General features: G+C 36.0%; 1 protein-coding gene across 1 annotated transcript in view; it reads left to right on the forward strand.

The window, feature by feature from the left end:
* MORC1 (MORC family CW-type zinc finger 1) overlaps nucleotides 1-19,907 on the forward strand; it is a 179,151-nt gene that overhangs the window by 101,261 nt on the left and 57,983 nt on the right. Inside the window, 3 exon segments of the mRNA XM_008573016.1 lie at nucleotides 5,345-5,467; nucleotides 7,576-7,681; nucleotides 14,050-14,188. Of these exon segments, the coding sequence (XP_008571238.1) occupies nucleotides 5,345-5,467; nucleotides 7,576-7,681; nucleotides 14,050-14,188 (368 nt within the window).

A 19,907-nucleotide genomic window follows, 5' to 3' on the forward strand; every position in this document is an offset into this window, starting at 1 on the left:
CTAATTTGAATTTATTTCAGCTTAACTTCAATAACATACAAAACCTCTGCTTCTTAAAAAGGTCCTTTCCCACCCCTTTTAGTTGTTCATGTCACAGAATTATATCCTTATACATTGAATTGTACAAAAACATAAATTAATTTTTAAAAATGAGTTAGTCTCTTAAATTATGCAGAAAACAAAACCTGTGGTTACACATCTCTCTTATAGTAGTATTCGTTTTTATAATTGCCCATGCGTTTACCTTTAATGATATTTTTATTTCCTTATACAATTTCTAGTAACTGCCTAGTGTCTTTTTATTTCAACCCACAGGAATCTTTTTAGCATTTCTTGGAGGGCAAGGTCTTGTGGTAATGAACTTTCTCAGCTTTTCTTTTGTTTATCTGGGATGCCTTAATTTCTCTCTCACTTTTGAAGGACAGCTTTGCCAGATATAGGTTTCTTGGTTGACAGTTTTCTTTAAGCATTTTGAATATACCATTTCACTGCCTTATGGCCTCCAAAGTTTCCAATGAGAAACTTGCTAATAATATTTTTAAGGGTCCCTTGAAAGTGATGAGTTTCTTTTCTCTTTATGCTTTGAAAATTTTCTTGTCTTTCAACAGTTTGATTACAATGTGACTTGCTGTGGGACTTTTTGAGTATATCCTATTTGGAGGTTTTTAAGCTTCTTGGATGTTTATATCCATCCCTTTCATCAAATACAGCAAGTTTTCAACCATTATTGCTTCAAACAGTATTTCTTGCCCTTTCTCTGTCTCTCCTTCTTCTGGGACATTCACAATGTCTATGTTGGTCATGATGGTTTCTCATTGGTCCCTTAGGCTCTGTTCACTTTTCTTCAATCTTTTATTTTCCTGTGTCTCAGACATAACTAATTTTTTATTATCCTGTCTTCAAGTTTACTGTTTTTTCTGCCTGCTTAAATCTGCATTCGAATCTCCTAGTAAATTTTTTATTTCAGTTACATTTTTCAGCCTCAGAATTTCTTTCTTTTTTTTTTTTTTTAGGTTTTCTGTTTCTTTACTGATGTTTTAAATTTTGTTCATACATCACTTTCTTCACATTTTTACATCTCATTTAGTTCTTTGAGCATTTTTAAGACAGTTATTTTAAAGACTTTGTCTGGTATATCTGTCATCAGGTCTTTTCAGGGACAATTTCTGCTGGTTTATTTTTTCCTCTGGATGAGCCATACTTTCCTGCTTTCCTGTTTCTTTGTATATCCTGTGATTTTTTTGTTGAAAACTGTAAATTTGAATCTTATAATGTCATAACTTTGGAAATCAGATTCCTCCCCTTCCCTAAAGTTTGCTGTTTTTTATTTTCTTTTATTGTTGTAGACAGTCTCTGCCTAAGGTGTAAACTTAAGGTCTCAGATTTTTCTGATCCTGTGTCTTCCCCAGGCATGTGTGGTGACTTTCTGATTCCCCCTATATATGTGGTTTCTTTGAATCTGCTAGTCTTCAATATCTGTCTCCCAAAAGAGGAAAAAGAGAAAAATGAAAGGGGTACAGAAACCACCAGTCCTTTGAACTCTCTGGAAATTACTTCAGTCAGAGGGGAGGAGCTTACAATAATGAGAGGAGGTGTAACAATGGCCTCCACCCCTTTGTCTGCACTTCCGTGATCATAAGCAACAGTCAGTGATCAAAGCAGAGATCCCCGATATTTGGAGGACAGCGTCCTTTTTTTGACCACCCTGAGTCCTACAAGCTGTGTGCAAGCTCTTCCTGGAACACAAGCACAGCTATCTGTCACAGGATCGAGGAGTACAGCATGGGTAGCTGCTACTGGCTAAAACTGAAATAACTAAAATTAACTACAGTTTACCATCCAAGCCTTCCTCTGGAAGTTGCAAGTCTTCAATAGACTCCAGAGCTCCAAAATAGTTACATTAGACAGATTTTGCCAGATCGGTTTTTGTCTGGGTGGTGAAAATCTGGAAACAGATTTCTGGTGCTTCCTATTCTACTATCTTCCCAGAATCTTCCAGGCTCTATAGATTTTAATCTATAAACGTGCCTGCACATTTATTCTTTATGGTAATCCTGTAAGGCTAGTTATTGTAATTGCTCACCTTATGGATAAAAGAAACTTAGAGGCTTACCCACAATTATACAACTAATATATGACAGAGCCAACATTCAAATTCATGTTTTTTAAAAATCTACAGCACCCCCTACCTTAACATAGTGAAGACCAATTAGTTAATGTGCAAAGCAGAGAAGAAAAGCCTCTGAGACCTTCCATATACCAGAGTAGAATATCAGGCTCTGGTCTGCAGAGAAGTAGTGGAGTATGAGAGAGACTAAGACCAAATCCCAGGCACAGAGCAGAAACTGAGAGTCTGAATTGAAAGCCTAAAAAGCAGAATCCAAAAGAAAATTTGGAACAAGAGTACCTAGGGATTTTGTGAAGAAATAAGACAGGAGACCTAGGAATTTATGAGATCTGCTTTCAACCCAGCCTAGCTGGGAAGTTGCTTTCAAAGGCTGAGTCCCTCCCCTGCTGGTCTTTAAGACCCATAACATTCTGAGCCTAAATTTTAACAGGAATAGTAAGGTGTAAGTCCATTTGTGCTTCACACAGATTACATAGACATATGTTAAGGTTGTTGTAAGGCTGGCCCTATTTCACATATTTCCAAGGTTTATATTTCAGAACACACTTTTGGAAATATGTACATTGACAAAAATGTTCCATATCTGCTACATTTCAAGAACTCAATTGCCACATGTGGCTTGTAGTTAATGATTATTACTATATTGGACAAAATAGTAAAACATGGATTAAAAAACTTTTTAAAGTTATATATGCACATGTAAAAATATTAGAAGTGTCCAGAAAAGTAAAAAGTAAAAGTATTTTTCCTTTCCTTTCTCTCAACATGTCTCCTCTGTAAAGGTATCCACTATTAAAACTTTTTTTTTGCATTCATTCAGGAAAAGAAAAGTATGCACATCGCAATTTTATATGTATATGCTTTTTATAAATTACAAAAATTGATTATACTAGGTATGCTGTTTTATATCTTTTTTAAAATTAAAACTATATTTTAGAGATCTTGATGCAACACTACATTTATCTCTACCTCTCTCTTTTTATTTTATTTATTTTTTATTGAAAAATAAGTAAACATATTTGTGAGGTACAGAGTTGAATGTTAATACCTTCGTATACCACCTCTTTCTTTTTAAAGTTTACCCAGTGTTCCATCATTTCAGAATGGAATTTATCACTTCTGTATTCATAGGCTTTTATATTTCTAACTTTTTGCTATTCAAACAGTGCTGTAAAATATGAGGGACTTCCAAAAGTTCATAGAAAAGTGGAATTAAAATATAAAAATAAAAAACCTAAACTTTGTTTTTTCAACATAAGCTCCATCAAGTTCATGACACTTTTGTAAGTGATGATACCAGACTTTTAGTCCCATCCCTAAAGAATGTAGTGTCCTGGGAATTTAACCATGTTAATGCAGTCTTTTTTTTTACATTATTCACTGAAGAAAAATGGATGCCCTTTAAAGCTTTTTAATGATTAGAAAACAAAAAGAAGTCAGAAGGAGCAAAATCAGGACTATACGGTGGATGCCTAATGATTTTCCATTGAAACTCTGACAAAATTGCCTTCATTTGTTGAGAGAAATGAGCAGGAGCATTGTCATGTTGGAAAAAGATTCTCTGAGGAAGCTTTTCCAGGTGTTTTTCTGCTAAAGCTTTGGCTAGCTTTCTCAAAACACTCTCATAGTAAGCAAGTGTTATTGTTCTTTGATTCTCCAGAAAGTCAACAAGCACAATGCCATGAGCATTCCAAAAAACTGTTGCCATGATCTTTGCTCTTGACCAGTTTGCTTTTGCTTTGACTGGACCACTTCCACCTGTTGGTAGCCGTGGCTTTGATTGTGCTTTGTCTTCAAGATTATACTGATAAAGTCTTGTTTCGTCTCCTGTTACGCTTCTTTGAAGAAATGCTTCAAGATCTTGATCCCACTTGTTTAAAGTTTTTATTGAAAGCTCTGGTTTTGTCTGCAGCTGATCTGGCCACAATAGTTTTGGCACCCATTGAGTGAAAAGTTTGCTCAACTGTAATTTTTGAGTCAATTGCATAAGTTGAACCAGTTGAGATGTCTGCGTTGTTGGGTACTGTTTCTGCTGTTAATCCTTGTCCTCTTAAATTAGGGTGTGGGCAACATTAATTTTTTCCTCGCAAATTGTTGTGGATGGTCTGCTGCTGTGGACATCATCAGCATCCTCTTGTCCCTTCTTAAGACAACTCATCCATCTGTAAACTGAAGATTTCTTTGGGTTATTGTCCTCATGAACTTTTCATAAAGCATCAGTGATTTCACCATTCTTCCATCCAAGCTTCACCATAAATTTGATGTTTGTTCTTGCTTCAATTTTAGCAGAATTCATGTTGCTCTGATAGGGGCTCTTTTCAAACTGATGTCTTATCCTTCTTAGTGCCTCAAACTAGATCCTGTTCAGACATGTTATAACAAGTGAGTACAAGTTTATTTGGGTGCAAAAAAAAATTGCAATCAATGCGTAGTTTTTTCATAATATGTATTTTCCATGAAGTTGTGAAGACCTCATAAATGGCCATTTATGTATGTTTCTAGGGAAAATTTGTAGCAGTACAATTGCTGGATCAAAGCATAAGAACAAAGTCTCCTAAAGAGGACTTTCTAATGGTCCTCTATGATACGTGGTATTTTCAAACAAAGAGAAAGTACAGAGTTTGGGGCTAGGGTAGGAAAGGGAGCCAGAGATAAAATAAAAGGTAAAGGAAGTCTGACTATGAGATAGGAATGATAAATATTTGTTTCAATGATCTTTTTTTTTTTTTTTTGGCAGCTGGTTGATATGGGGATCCAAACCCTAGACCTTGGTGCTGTCAGAACCATGCTCTAACTAACTGAGCTAACTGGCCAGACAGTATCAATAATCTTGTGTAGCCTTTAAGTTTAATCAGTATAGTCCTTCCTGGGAATATTGAACAACAATGCTTTAAATGTCAATATGTTTTATGGCAATAATAAACATTTTTTATAACTGCTGTTGTCTTTAATTTTATTATAAAAACATTGCATATATATCACATATAATTTCAAAAATGCAAGAAAGTATAAAGCAGAAAACATTTCACCTATAATATTGTTACTCAGAGATAATGTTAATAGTTTAATCTCTTATTTCTGTATATTTATTAGTTTTTACATAGTTGATATATTGTATTGCATGTGTTTATATCAAAATTTTTCTTTGTTAATGTTCTTGGTCATGTTGTTTGTTTTTTTTTTCCATTATTCTTTGCCTGCTTTATTTTTTTTAAGGTAATAGAAACCTAACATTATTTTGGAAGGAGTTTGGATACCAGAAAAACAAAGACATGGAGAAACCTTCAGATTCTATTCAGAGAAGACAAGCCATAGGCATCCCATCCATCATACAGTGTGGTGAGTGTTGAATACCATTCTAATTAGCAAATATTAATATTAATGAGGTTTTAAATATGTACGTAACTGTGTTAAGAAATGTGGGTAAGATATAGTTTATGTTTTCAAGGAGGTTACAGTCTAGGAGAGAGATTAAGGTAAGCACAAAAATAACTGTAATAGAAAAATAATGTAATAGAGGCAAAGAGTTCTCTGAGGGTTCAAAGAAAAAGAGGGAGTAGAGACAAGACTTTGTGACAGTGGTAGCATTCATGATGGTATTTAAAATAGAGTTTTGAAAGGCAGAGATGAAGAGTAGGGAAATATGAGTTAGTTTCAGGTGTACACTTCAGCTAAAATGTTTGTGGTGGAGTAATAGAAACAACCATCATTCTGTTTTTAATATGTAATGCTGTGTCTAATACACAGTAGACATTTAGTAATTGACAACTGAATTAATGAATAACGAAGAAATAATAAAAGACAAAAACACTAGGTTGAGTAAACATGTTTAGAGGGCCTTGAATGCCAGGATAGGTTTTTATTTTGATAAGCTGTAGGGAGGTATTGGAAGTTTTTCAATAGGTGAATAACATTATTGAATCATTGAGTATTTTTGCTATGTTTTCTAGCCACTATACAAAGGGTAATGGATTACAGATCATCTCTGCTATCTATAATGAACAGTCCAGTGGAGAAGATAGACAAGCAAACCAAAAAGCACCCTATAGTGTGTAAAAAACTCTATAGTAATACTTACATAGTGCCTGGGAATATCTCCCCAACCTTTCACCTGGGCATATTCCAAGGATGGGCTGACTAGTCAGATGTAGCTTGTAGTAAGGTGGCTCTGGCAGCTCAGTGAAGGGTGATTTGATAGAGGACTAGAGCAAAGGGAGGGGTCTGACCTCTGAGGTGACTCCTTCTGTAATCTAAGATCCAAGTGAGGAAACATAAAAGTCTGAATTAAGGTGTGGCAGTGAGATATAAGAGGAACACACATGATATATTTAGAAGGTATAATTGAGGAAATTGATGACAGAACGTAGCAACCTATCAGAAGATAATAATAATGGCTAACAAGTACTGCGTATTTTTGGTGTGCACCAGCTACTGTTAGAATCCAATCTCCAGTACTCAAGAGCTGTATAAAATTGGGCAAATTACTTATCCTTTTTAAGCCTCAGTTTCCTCATTTATAAAATGAGATTAGTAGTTGCAGCTACATCATAGAGCTGTTGTGAGAGTAATATGAATTAATAAATGTAAAGTTTACTAAGTGGTTAGGATAGTGTCTAGCAATTTTGGCTTTTATCATTATTATGTCATTTCATCCTCAGTAACCCTTTTATATAGGTACTAATATTAATATTTTTTGACAGATGATGGTAATGAAACCTAGAGAAGTTAAGTAATTTGTCTAGGATCATAGAGAAAGTAAGAAGTGGATCTGTTTGGGTTCTTAACCACTGTGCAAACTGCCTCTGCCTTAGATGAACAGAGACAGGTATTTATTTACCTACAAACTGTTAACAGTCTGTCTGGAGGGAATCCAGGATTAAACTTAAGTGTACCCTGGAGAGAGTCATGTGCCTTGTCCTAAAGGTAACGAGGGAAATAGACAAGGAAATCAAAAAGTGTAGACTGGAGAGTGGAATAAGAGCAGAAACATTTATAGAAGAAAAAAATGTGTAAATGATTCAGAGACCTTGATTTCCCTTCTTATGTCAGACACGGGGTTAGAGACAGAAAATAGTGTCCTGGATGGGAACAAGTCAGAGAAAATGGCAGAATCAAGTCACTGGAATCCTTAATGTGGTTTACGAAGATAAAGTGGGGTCTACTACTTAAAGTTCTTTTGGTTGAGAGTAGCAGAAACCAACTGCAGGGAACTGAAGCAATAATAATAATAGTAACAATAATGATCATTTCTTGGTGAGATTCTGAAGTAGCTGGTGCAATCCTAGAACAGTTGTGCCATCAAGCATAATGTTATGTGATGAAGGATTCACGTGTCTTTGGATTGAGAGATACCTCATACTTCTGGTATATGCAAACTGACATCTTACTATAATCGATTAATTTCTGATCGTGATCCCTTTTGTGTGTGATTTTGTTTTGATTATCAGATCTTTGCCTTAAATGGAGAGTCTTACCTTTTTCTACTAATTATCAGGAAAAAGAATCTCTCGACATGTGGATTTGTGCTAACAATCCTAACCTTTTGGAAAATAGGTAATTTTTTGATAGCTTTCTAAAATTCTTTATTCATTTTTAATTCTTAAAGTCTATATGTATAAAATAGGAAAATGTCAGGTATAGACAGATGTTAGCTCAGTAGCTCCTATCTCTTTGCACTCTTTCTAGCCCCTTGCTACCTGTAAAAAGATTATTTTGTTAGTGTGCCTTTCCATCAAATAAAAGAGATCTGGATGTAACAATTTGCAGATGTTGGGGTGGGCAGCTCTGCACTTCCACTGGCAGGAGCCCATGACCCAGTGTTTAAGTTCTGCTTCCCAGTTCATTTTCACACAACATGCAACCTTGTCGTACAGGAGTGTTACTCAGAGGCATCAAACTGTAAGACCATATGCTTTTTCTATTTAAGTCATGTATTGATTTTATTGCTTTATGCTCTTGAAGGAAAAAGTCCAGACCAAAGCAGAAAAAAGACTGATTAAATATTTAAGGTATCAATGTTATTACAAGCCCTTTTAGACTAATATTCTTTACCTCGGGGAAAAAGAGTTATGCTCCTCTTTAGCAAAAGCACCCCTAAGTCAAGCATGGCTTTTCCCTGCAGTCTGTTCTAAGTCCTTTAGGCTGGATAAGTAGATCAATATCGCTAATATAGACATTAGGGTAATAGCTTCTGTTTGTTTATTTTTATCCATCTCTGAAAAAAAAAGCAAAAGAAAAAAAGAAAAAAGAAAACAAAATTTAGAAACTATAGTTAAAAACACTTTCACCTAGAGTCCTCAGGTTAATTATATTTAGAGACTGAAGAAATATGTCAGAGATAAAGCAAGGACTCTTAGATTTCACGTGGCCCAGGAGTTTTTCAATCTTCCTTTCTTGTTTTACAACACAACCTGTGTTTTCCCAAATAAAATTTGTCACAGAACCCAAATATATAAAATGGATAAATGCAGAACTGTCCTGATTGAATTGGCAGCTGGAAACCCAGGCACCAAAGGTATCCATTTCCCACTTCTGCTTTCTACTCTCTGCAAAAAGCCTAGAGCTCCAGGGAGAATGATTATGAAACACTGATCTAATCTCATTCCTCATTTTAAAAAAGTGAGAATTGAAGCCCAAATCAGGGCTATGAAACCTGTTCACAAAGCCACTATCATCTGACTTCTAACCTGCCCTAACTTGGAACTTAAATTTCTCCCAAATAAGAACAAAGTGTTGGCTCAGTTTCAATATTAATAAGAGCTAATGATATTTTTATATTTTATTTATTTTTTAATTGAAACAACTGATTATTCATATTTACGGGGCACAGAGTTGACTATCAGTTTTTGTGTATAGTATGTGATGATCAAATCAATATTAGCATGTTCATCATTACAAATTGTAATTATTATTTGTATCTCTTATACCTAATTACTCCCTAACCCCCCCTCCCACTCCCCCTCCCCCATCTCTAGTAACTATAGGTCTGTTCTCTCCTTCTGAAAGTTCAGCATTTATTGTGGTCTGCCTTTTCCTTCCTTTCTTCCTTCCTTCCCTCCCTCCCTCCCTCTCCTTTGTGAGTGGTGACATGCAGTATTTCTCTTTTTGTGCCTGACTTATTTCACTTAATATAACTTTCTCCAAGCTCATCCATGTTTCTACAAATAGCAGAATTTCATTCTTTTTTATGGTTGAATCGTATTCCATTTTGTATCTATACCACATTTTCCATATCCAGTCATCTGCCAATGGACATTTATGTTAGTTCCATATTTTGGCTATCGTAAAGAGAGCCACGATGAACACGGGAGTGCAGATATCCCTTCAACATGATGATTTCTATTCCTTTGGATATATATCCAGTAGAGCAATTGCTGGATCATATGGTAGCTCTATCTGTACTTGTTTGAGAAACCTCCATACTGTTTTCCATAATAGCTTTACTAATTTATAGTCCCACCAGCAGTGTAGAAGAGTTCCCTTTTCTCCACATACTCACCAGTGTTTGTTATTCTAACTCTTTTTGATAATAGCCAGTCTAGCTGGGGTGAGATGATATCTCACTATGATTTTTATTTGCATTTCCCTGATGATTAGTGATGTTCAACATTTTTTCATTTACTGGCCATTTGTATGTCTTCCTTTGAAAAATATCTATTCAGTTCCTTTTCCCATTTTTTGATCAGAGTGTTTGTTTTTTCACTGTGAAGTTGTTTGAGTTCCTTTTGTATTCTGGATATTAATCCCTAAGTGGATGCATAGTTTTCAAATATTTTCTCCCATTCTGTAGGTTGTCTTTTTGATGTGTTGTTTCCTTTGCTGTGCAGAAGCTTTTTAGCTTGATATAATCTCATTTGTTTATTTTTTCTTTTGTTGCTTGTGCTTTGGGGGTCTTATTCATAAAATCTTTGCCCAGTCCTACATCCTGAAGTGTTTTCCCTGTATTTTACATCTTATACTTAAGTCTTTAATCCATTTTGACTTGATTTTGGTATACAGTGAGAGGTACAGGTGTAATTTCATTTTTATATACATGTATGTCCAGTTTTCCCAGCACCAGTTGTTGAAAAGGCAGTCTTTTCCCCAGTGTATGCTCCTGTTGCCCTTGTCAAATATCAGTTGGCTGTAAGTACCTGGGTTGATTTCTGGGTTCTCTATTCTGTTCCATTGCTCCTTGTGTCTGTTTTTATGCCAGTACCATGCTGTTTTGGCTACTATAGTTTTGTAGTATACTTTGAAGTCAGGTAGTATAATGATCTATTGTTTTTTGTTTGTTTGTTTTGTTTTCCTTCAAGATTGCTTTGGCTATTTGAGGTCTTTTGTTGTTCCATATGAATATTAGGATTGTTTTTTTTTTCTATTTCTGTGAAGAGTGTCACTGGTATTTTGATGGAGATTGCATTGAATCTGTAGATCACTGTGAGTAGTATGGACATTATCACCATATTAATTCTTCCAGTCCATGAACATGGAATGTCTTTCCATCTTTTGGTGTCCTCTGTAATTTCTTTCAGCAGTCTTTTGTAGTTTCATTGTAGAGATCTTTCACCTTTTTGGTTAAATTTATTCCTAGGTATTTTATTCTTTTGGCAATAGCTAATAATATTAATCACTTAGTGTGAGTTAGGAATTTTTATACGGTATAGGTTTTAGAGTCCAGACTCCCAGGCCAGGCTGCCCAGGTTTGACTCCTTCCTCTAATGACTTTGAAATCTCAGACAAATGAAATAACCTCTCTTAACTCAGCTTCCCATCCACTAGAATGGGGTATAATAGTATAATATGCATCTTCTCTGGGTCTAGGTGAGCCTTATGTCAAGACAATCTGCTGAAAATCCTTGGTCACTGGAGGTCCTTTGATAACAAGCCACCAGAATTTAGGCCACTCTCCACAGATCTGACCACACAGCTGTGATTTCTTAGACCAGTCTTGGGCATCATCAGACATGTGGAACTGGGAAGCTGTCATCTACAGCTTCTTTTACCTTCAATTTACATTGTCCCTGAATTGGCAAACCCTCACCCTCTTATTGCAGAACATTGTGAAATTAGCTTTAAAGCAGCATTAATTCTGTCTCTTTTACACATCAAATCAGTGTCACTTGTGATGAGTGGCAAGATAAATTTATCCATGTTGACAGAAAACTGATGGACCTAAAGAGCCTAAAATGCAAAATGTCTTCTTATATTTATCATTTTCTTAAGTCCTTGATTCTTTAAATATACTGACATAATACTGACCGTCTGTATTTCATTTCCACTGAAATGATTAGAACAAAAAATATGCTTAAAGTGCTGTAAGAATTTTAGAGGAGATATAAAGAAAAACTCCTGATTACATAGGCAGTTAATTGAGAGTTGGCACCTTTTTTTTTTTTTTTGTAGGAGCTCATTAACAGTGATACAGATATTGTAATTCCCAGGAGGAAAACAAATTAATCTAATGGCCTTGCTTGGTCCTCTGATTTGGTGTGGCAGGATGGGCCTTGCATACCTTGAGAATATACCTTGAAACAGGTTGTTGTTAGGCAAAATCCTGAGACATATGTGCCATTGGATTTGGATAGAATCATTTAAAATAAGCGTATTGAAGTGACGAGAAGCAAACTATGGTTGTTTATTAGGGAACTTTCTAAGAGTGGAGAGACAGAGTTAAGAAGTAAAAAGTGGCATTGTCTGTATTTACAGAAACTACAGCTCATTGTCAGTGGTTAATTGCCAGTTGTCAGCAGAGTTAATGCCAGTGAACAGCATTTGAATGAACAATGTCCGTGTAACCAGAACTTGGACCAGAAACATAATACTTTCTCTTACTTGGCAATTATATATGTGTTCTCATTCTACCTTTACAAAAACCCTGTGAACTTTCCCCTTTTCCCAGAGGAGAAAACAGAGAGTCTAAGAAAAGTTCAGTGACTTGCCCAGGATTTCTCCCTAGAGTCGAAACTGGAAATCAAGCTTCTGATGCAAAACCTGTACCCTTTCTGCCTTACCACTTGCCCTCTTGGAAGGCATCCTTTTACATTTCAGTGAGCTTAATTCCACTCAAATACTTCTTAGTGACCAAAACACACCATTTTACAAAGGGTAGTATTCAGGGTCGGTAACCTGGACTGGAAGAAATGGAGCCATTCTTTTTCAAACCACCGAAGCACTTTTGTTTTCCGCTTGAGCACAGAAGGAGGTGATAATTTTTGTCACAGCACCTGAGAAATAGATACCAGTACGCTTCCATCGCATTCATGCTATGCATTTATCTGCGCTGGGAATAGGAATCACCAGCAGGGTAAAAATGATGCCTGTTGCTTGACTGAACTAAAAAAGTCTGAATTTCAAAAAGGATGCTAAAAAATATCTATGGGTTTTATAGCATATTAAAATTTAACTTATTTCCAAAAATCTTTAAATGAGGCCAATTGAACTGATTGCTTTTTTAATAAAATATTTGAGTTTCTCTTTTCTGAACATACTTAATGGTGACCCAAGCTTCTTTCCTCAAGTGAAATAAAAGCTTATACAGGTACCACCCCACAGATGTCTTCAAATAAACACTGGGGGTGGCTGTATATATAGTAGTTGTTCCTAGGATTTGTTTATCTAGCACTTTCTTTGAAAATAACAGTAATAAGAGACACCAAATGTGGGTGGAATTAAGCGTTTTCTCACAGTAGCACTTGAATTTGATTGTAGTTCTTCAGTCTTCTTTGTTGATAAGGGGCAAGAAAAACACACACTGCAGCCCTGAAAAACAGAGAAATAGTGGGTTTGATCTGCTTCACTTTTCTCTTGCTTTTTCAAATGCAAGAAGGCCCTCTTTCTATTCTCCATCTCCTCCTTCCTCTCCTAGCCTCACACACACATAGATTTTCTGTGTACTTTGTCCCTTCCTCCTCTTTTTGGTAGCCAAGTGAAACTTCCCCGCTACTTGTCAGTAATAGAAAACTCCTTGACCTAGAAGAGGCTTGAAGAACTGACCTAACGTTTTGCCCCATTACTACACATCCCCAGCCACGCTCTAATCAGAGCTGTGCCCAATGGGACTTGAACAAAATAATATCTTAACTTTTCCAACAGCATGGCTAACTCAGCTCCCCAGAATGTAGACAGAAAAGCAAAAAGAAAGAAGAAAAAAAACCCTCAAACCTTCCAAACCATATGTCTTGAAACTGATTAGTATTTTTTTTAGAACCATAATGAGGGAAGTGCTCATCCATAGCCTATTTATTGTTCATTTACACCCAATTCTGCGTGCTTATATGGTGTATTTATTAGCTCACTAGTCATTAGAAAGAGCACATTCATAAGGCTGGGATGCAGAGTGACTGCCAAAAGCAGGTGCTCTGAGGACAGCAGGACACTTGGGAAGGTTGCTGCAGTTAGGGTCATCGGTGAAGGAGCTGCCCATACCTCAGCAACCCCCGAGGATATCACTGAGTACTGCCTTACATCATAGTCACTGGTCTTCACAGTGATTCTGAGGTGTCAGACAAAGCATCCATGTGTTTTGGAGGCAGAGATATTTTATATATTTTAGGTAGACACATAGATTTTGTGCCATTTTTGGGGGAAAACATATTAGGCTGTAATGAGATAAACCTCAATTATCTATAAAACATTTTTGCAAAAGGCCTAATTTCATGATAATGTAGGATAAGTGAAGCATTAGCAAAATAATTAATGCTCTCCCATCCTCATAAATATATGCTATCCTCCACATCTTCCATTAAGCTCTTTTCCATGCAAATTGGAGATTTAAGGTCATGTATTACCTAAAGTCATCAACACAATGCTCTTCTTTTGTATTTGAATTTCGGATATGCAATATAAAGAGTAACTCCTTGTAGAAGTAAATAATCTTTTACTGACAGTAAATAGTTTTATATTTTCTCCTGATGTTAATCTTGTCCCTGTTGATTGTGAAGTTGTGATCAGATAGAACGTCTCCCTTCCATCCCCCTGGGCACCATGAGCACAGTATCACCATCAAAATCTGAGAAAGAAAAGCAACTTAGAGAATCGATCCAAAGGTATCAAAATAGACTGGCAGAACAGCAGCCACTGGTGAGTTGTTATTAATTCTTTCCAAATTCTACTATAACTCTTAACCTGTTGGTTTCATAAGTGCAAATTGATTAATGTGGTTTACCCAAGTAAAGTGTGCATCCTTTTTGTCATCTCCTTTTAATTTTGGATCTAAGGACTGTTCTAGAGTGTGAGTCCAGAAGAGGAAGCCCAGTTTTATAAAAAATGCTGTGCATGTGATATCTAAGCCCATCTACACAACAATGCATGTGAGAAATAGGGATATTTATTTCCACTCTCCAGCTGCATGGAGAGCCTCATAGAGGTCAGCCAGCATGTCCAAGGTCATGTAGTCAAAGTGGGAAAACAAGTCTGTATGACTCCAAGTTTAGGCTATTTTTATTTCATTATGCTTTTTCCCTGAGGGTGGATTGTTTTAGGTAAAGAGTTCTTTTTTTAAAAGTACTAGCCTATTAATACAGAAAGTCAAAGTCATATTTAATTGTTGAGAAAATTCAGTAAATAAAACATTACTATCAATAAACATGGTAACCATAACAATTTCAAGTACAAGAAAATATGGCATGTAGAAAATTGTTTTATTTTTCTAATTAATAAAGTAATTAGATCTGTGCTTACTTTATAGATTTAGCACCCAAATTCAGCATTTTTAAATTGTATAGCCTGTCAACTTCTTCAAATAGCACTTGAGAAGGTCAGTAGTATATGTCCAAATGTGTGAACTCCTTTGTAGATATCAGAAAATAAAATACTCATTAAAATTGAAAATTCAGTGATGGAGTGGGAGTTAAGATCCCCAGCCTCAACACCTTAGTATGTGTGTCCCAACACCATATTATTATGTGTATTTCCTTAACTCAGCCACCTTGCTAGGGATCTACAGTTCAAGTCACCTTCCACCTGTGATTACAACCAAAGAAGCCTGACCACCTTGAAGGGTCTGTTAGCCTGGAGTCTTAAGGTCTGTCTTGGAAAGACACTGTGAGCCACTTTGGAAATATTTTCTCTGAAGCACTTTCCACCTCCAAAAAATAGCTCAACTTTATACAGTTCTTAAGGCTTCTAATAGTGGGTTTGATAACCGCTGTCAGAAGTAAAGGCATCACAATATACAAAAATCAGCTCCAAATGGATTAAAGACTTGAATGTTAGACCCAAAGCTATGAAACTAATAGAAGAAAATAGGAGAAATGCTTTAGGACATTAATCTGGGCAAAGATTCATAAATAAGATCTCAAAGGCCCGAGTACCAAAAGCAAAAATAGACAAATGGGTTTATATCAAACTAAAAAACTTCTGGACAGCAAAGGAAACAATCAACAGAGTGAAGAGACAACCCACAGAATGGGAGAAAATATGTGCAAACTGTTCAGCAACAAGAGCTGTATGTCCAGAATATACAAGAAATTCAAACAACTCAACAGCAAAAAAACAAATAATCCAATTGAAAAATGGGCAAATGATCTGAATAAACATTTCTGAAAAGAAGACATATAAATACCAACAGGTATATGAAAAAATGTTCAGCATCACTAATCATCAGAGAAATGCAAATAAAAACCACAGTGAGATAGCATCTCACAACGGTTAGAATGGCTGTTATCAAAAAGATAATAACAAATGCTGGAGAGGATGCAGAAAAAGGGGAAACCTTCTACACTGCTGGTGGGAATGTAAATTAGTACAGCCATTATGGAAAACAGTAATAGAGATTTCTCAAAAACTACAAATAGTTTTTGAACTGCAATATGATTCAGCAATTCCACTCCTGGGTATATATCCAAAGAAAAGGAAATCAGAATGTTAAAATGGTACATTTATCCCCATGTTTATTGCAGCATTATTTACATAACCAAAATATGGAATCAACCCAAATGTCCATTGACTGAAAGAAAATGTGTTATATATACACAGTGGAATACTATTCAGCCATAAAAAAGAATAAAATCCTGTCATTCATAGCAACATGGATGAGCCCAGAGGGCATTATGTTAAGAAAAATAAAGTAGGCATAGAAAGATAAATATTACATATTCTCCGTCATTATGTGAAAGCTAAAAAAAGTTGATCTCATAGAAGTAAAGAGTGGGAGAGTAGCTGCTATAGAGGCAGGGAAGGGTAGGGGGGAGAAAGGGGTCGGAGGGGTTACTCAGCAAATACAAAACTACAGCAGGGAGGAGAAATAAATGTTAGTATTCTATAGCACTATAGGATGACTGTAGTTAAGAACAGTTTATTGTATAATTTCAGACGGTTGGGAGAGAGGATGTCGGATATTCCTAACAAAGAAATGACAAATGTTTGAAGTGGTGGATTTGCTAATTACTTTGATTTGATCACTGCACATTGTACACATGTATCCAAATATATCATTGTACCCCGTATACAAGGGTACTTCAAAAAGTTCATGAAAAAATAGAATTAAAAGATAGTATGAAACTTTCCATGAACTTTTCGAAGAACCCCTGTATACGTACAACTATTATGTGTCAATTAAGAAATTTTTTAAATACTTTTAAAAAGAAGTAAAGGTATCGCTACGTGGTTATTTTAATAAAAAGGCAATTAGGTCAATTCAGATTTTTCTGTTATGAAATATCTTAATTTTGTTTTGCTTCTTATTTTCGTTAACAATTCTTTCAGCTTTGTGAAGGCTTTCAACAAGTCCTGAATTGATTTTATCTTTATTGCCATCTCTTTTTCTTTCCTTCGCTATAAAAGTCAGAGCTGACCTTTGTATATTAATTGTGCCAATCATGAAGACTTAATTAGCTTGTTGTTTGTTGAGGACTGGATGTTTTATTTATCATCAAGGCAGAAATGTTGGTGGCCGCTAATGGAGAAACTGATTTGGGCCATCAGTTGTGCTTATTTTTCCTTTCTTGGTAGTTGAGTTCTTCATAAAAATTTAAACCAGAGTTATAGATTCAGATTGTTTTAAATTTAAACAAAGAAATTTAGCAGTACTTATATGGAAATCTACTGCTGTTAGTTCAAAGAATATAATCCTTACATCCTCCCTTTTCCTTTTGTAAAAGGAAAATTACACAAAATCTTTTTATGAAAAGAACCCTAGCATATTTAACATGCTTTCCAGTATGCAGCACCCCTAATTGACCCTGTTTTTGTGGTAATCAAGGAAACCTTTGGTTGGAGTTCACCTAACCGTAGGCAATCAGTTAATTTTGAGGTGGTCACTGAGCACGTATTGGACTCTGGGTCTGTTCTAGTTTAGGCATTGAGGGGCCACACAGTAACTCTGATACCAGAATGGAAGGAAGCTCCATGAGAGCAGGGATAGTCTCGGTTTTATTTACGTGAATCTGTGTTACCTAAAACAGTGCCTGGCATTTCAGCTTTAATGGCAGCAGGTATTCTGATCTGAAAAAATGAAGAGTTGACTTGGTACATCAAAGATCTTTCTGGATTTTAGATTCTGTGGTTCTAGGTTTTGAGTCACTAACAACCAGAAAAATAAAATGATGGTAGGAATGGTAGTATGATGGTACTCTTATCAGAATTTAGCACCTACAGCCTCTCCCCAACCCCTCCCCCCGCCACACACACCCTACTGTACATAGAATGACAAAGTCTGACTTCTAGGAGCACCGCCCACAGGACACCCTATTTAGAGAATACCCACACTGGGTCAGAAGACCACTGTGGTAAGAGAGATATCCAAATGATTAGATCTTGTCCTCTAGGAGAAAATGAAGTAGCTGGGTCCGAAGATATCATTCCCACATAGTATGTTACTTAATTCCTACAGTGTTCCAGCTAGTTAACAAAAGAGGAAAGTGAAGTTCAGCGAAGTTAAGCAACTTGAGTCAAGTCACGCATGTGTTTGTATGGTGAAGTTGGAATTTGTTTTCTTTTTGCCTGGTTCCAGCACCATTTTGCTCACAGTCTCAGGATAAATACAGACAAAAAAGGACATAAGAACATTTACAAAGGCAAGAAACTGATATAATGCAAATCGTATTTGTTAAGGGAAATACCTAAGTTCAGTAAACCTAAAAGGAGAGCTCAAATTCAAGATCCATCACCTCTGGTGCATTTTATAGAGTAAAGGAGTTGCCCCCAGTGTAATTGATACTCTGTGTTGACAAGCCAAGACCCTCATTACAAATCGTGCTTCTGAAACAGCTCATTCCAATTTTTCTCCTTCTGAATAGGTGAGTAATTTGTTCCTAACTCTACGTTCAGCTTCATGCCTCATTACCTGCTGTTTTCTATACCAGGTGACAAGTGCCACCTGCTGGCCAAATGATGAAGCATTTTCAGTTTCATTGTGTCACTTGATCGCTCGGGTGCTAATTGCATATGAGCTGGATAATTGTTATTCTATTTTCCAGTAAACCTAGATGATAATTTTAAAACCATAAAGCAGAGTTATAAAATCAACTCCTCTGTATAGGAGGACTTTCCAGTCCTTAAATTCGCCTCTCTCTCAGCCTTAACTTACAATTTAGATTTCTCTTCTATCTTTTATTGGTATGACAAGGACAACTGTGTCATTTTCATGCACACAGAATATAGTTTTACTTATATGTCATTCAGGCTCCTTTGGTACCACTTGAAATGCACTTAATACTCTCATCATTAAAAGAAAGATAATAACTTCATTCCTTGAATTAAGCTACCCTATACTTACCCCTTTGAACCTAAGTAATGTTAATGAGTAGTATAAGTGTACAATCAGCACGTTTGTGTGGTGTCTTGCTTGTGTATCCTCTAGTTTTTTCTGAATTAATATTTTCTGATTAATATTAATGTTCTAACCTACAGTCCAGGCTCTCTCTACTCTGATGCTAGTTGTCTTTCCAGCACTGGTTTCTTCCATTCTGCATGGTGCTTCCCCTGAGCTATTCCACGTTTCTTACATCTGTTCTCCACTTCCTTGCTGCTCTGAGTGCCTTTATTCCTGCCATTCTTGTCTGGAGTGGCCTCTAGCACTTCCCCAATCCTTCAAAATCTAATTTCAATCTCTGTATGAAGTCTTCCTTCATTTCTCTACCTGTAAAAATATGTCCTTCTTTCCTTCCAGTGCCCTTTGTCCTGTGCGTGTCTTTCTTAGAACATGCTTTACTTTCTACCTGGTGTTATAGTTAATGGTGTATCTGATTTATCTCCTCTATTAGTCTATAAGCTTTTTGAAAGAAAGGACCATTTTTAATTCATCTTTTCATTCCCAGAAGCACCTAAGCCTGGATCTTTCATGTAATAGGTATTTACCAAGCAATGAATGAAGGATGGAAGAAATAATTTGATTTATGCGGAAGTCTTCCCCCAAATGAATATTTTTCATTTGATTGCATGTGTTGACTCTACATAGATTAGACTTACCAACTTCTGCATATATTATTGGAGACCACAGTGTTCTTACACTTAGTAAAATTAGAGTGTTGCATTTGGATGGGAGTAGAGACTGCGTTTGGATTTCATTTGTCATGTTCATAGTCTTCCTATCAAATATACAGCCTTTATAATTTTCCATGTCTGCTGAAAAGGAACTCAGCAATAGCGTTCTATTCTTTTGCAGTGGTCATATTGACACACAAAAAAATAGTGTAATCTGGCAGTTCCCACGTTGGTTGTTTTAGCAGTAAATGTAGAGCAAAGAAGCCTTGCTGAACTTTTAGCTGTGTTTTTCAAATTGAAATGGCATCTCTGAGTACAACTTCATAATGAAGAATGTGAATGCATTTTTCTGTTCAGAATTTAATCTTTTTCATGT

This window comes from Galeopterus variegatus, unplaced genomic scaffold (genome assembly GCF_000696425.1).
Source record: "Galeopterus variegatus unplaced genomic scaffold, G_variegatus-3.0.2 Scaffold864, whole genome shotgun sequence".
NCBI lineage: Eukaryota > Metazoa > Chordata > Mammalia > Dermoptera > Cynocephalidae > Galeopterus > Galeopterus variegatus.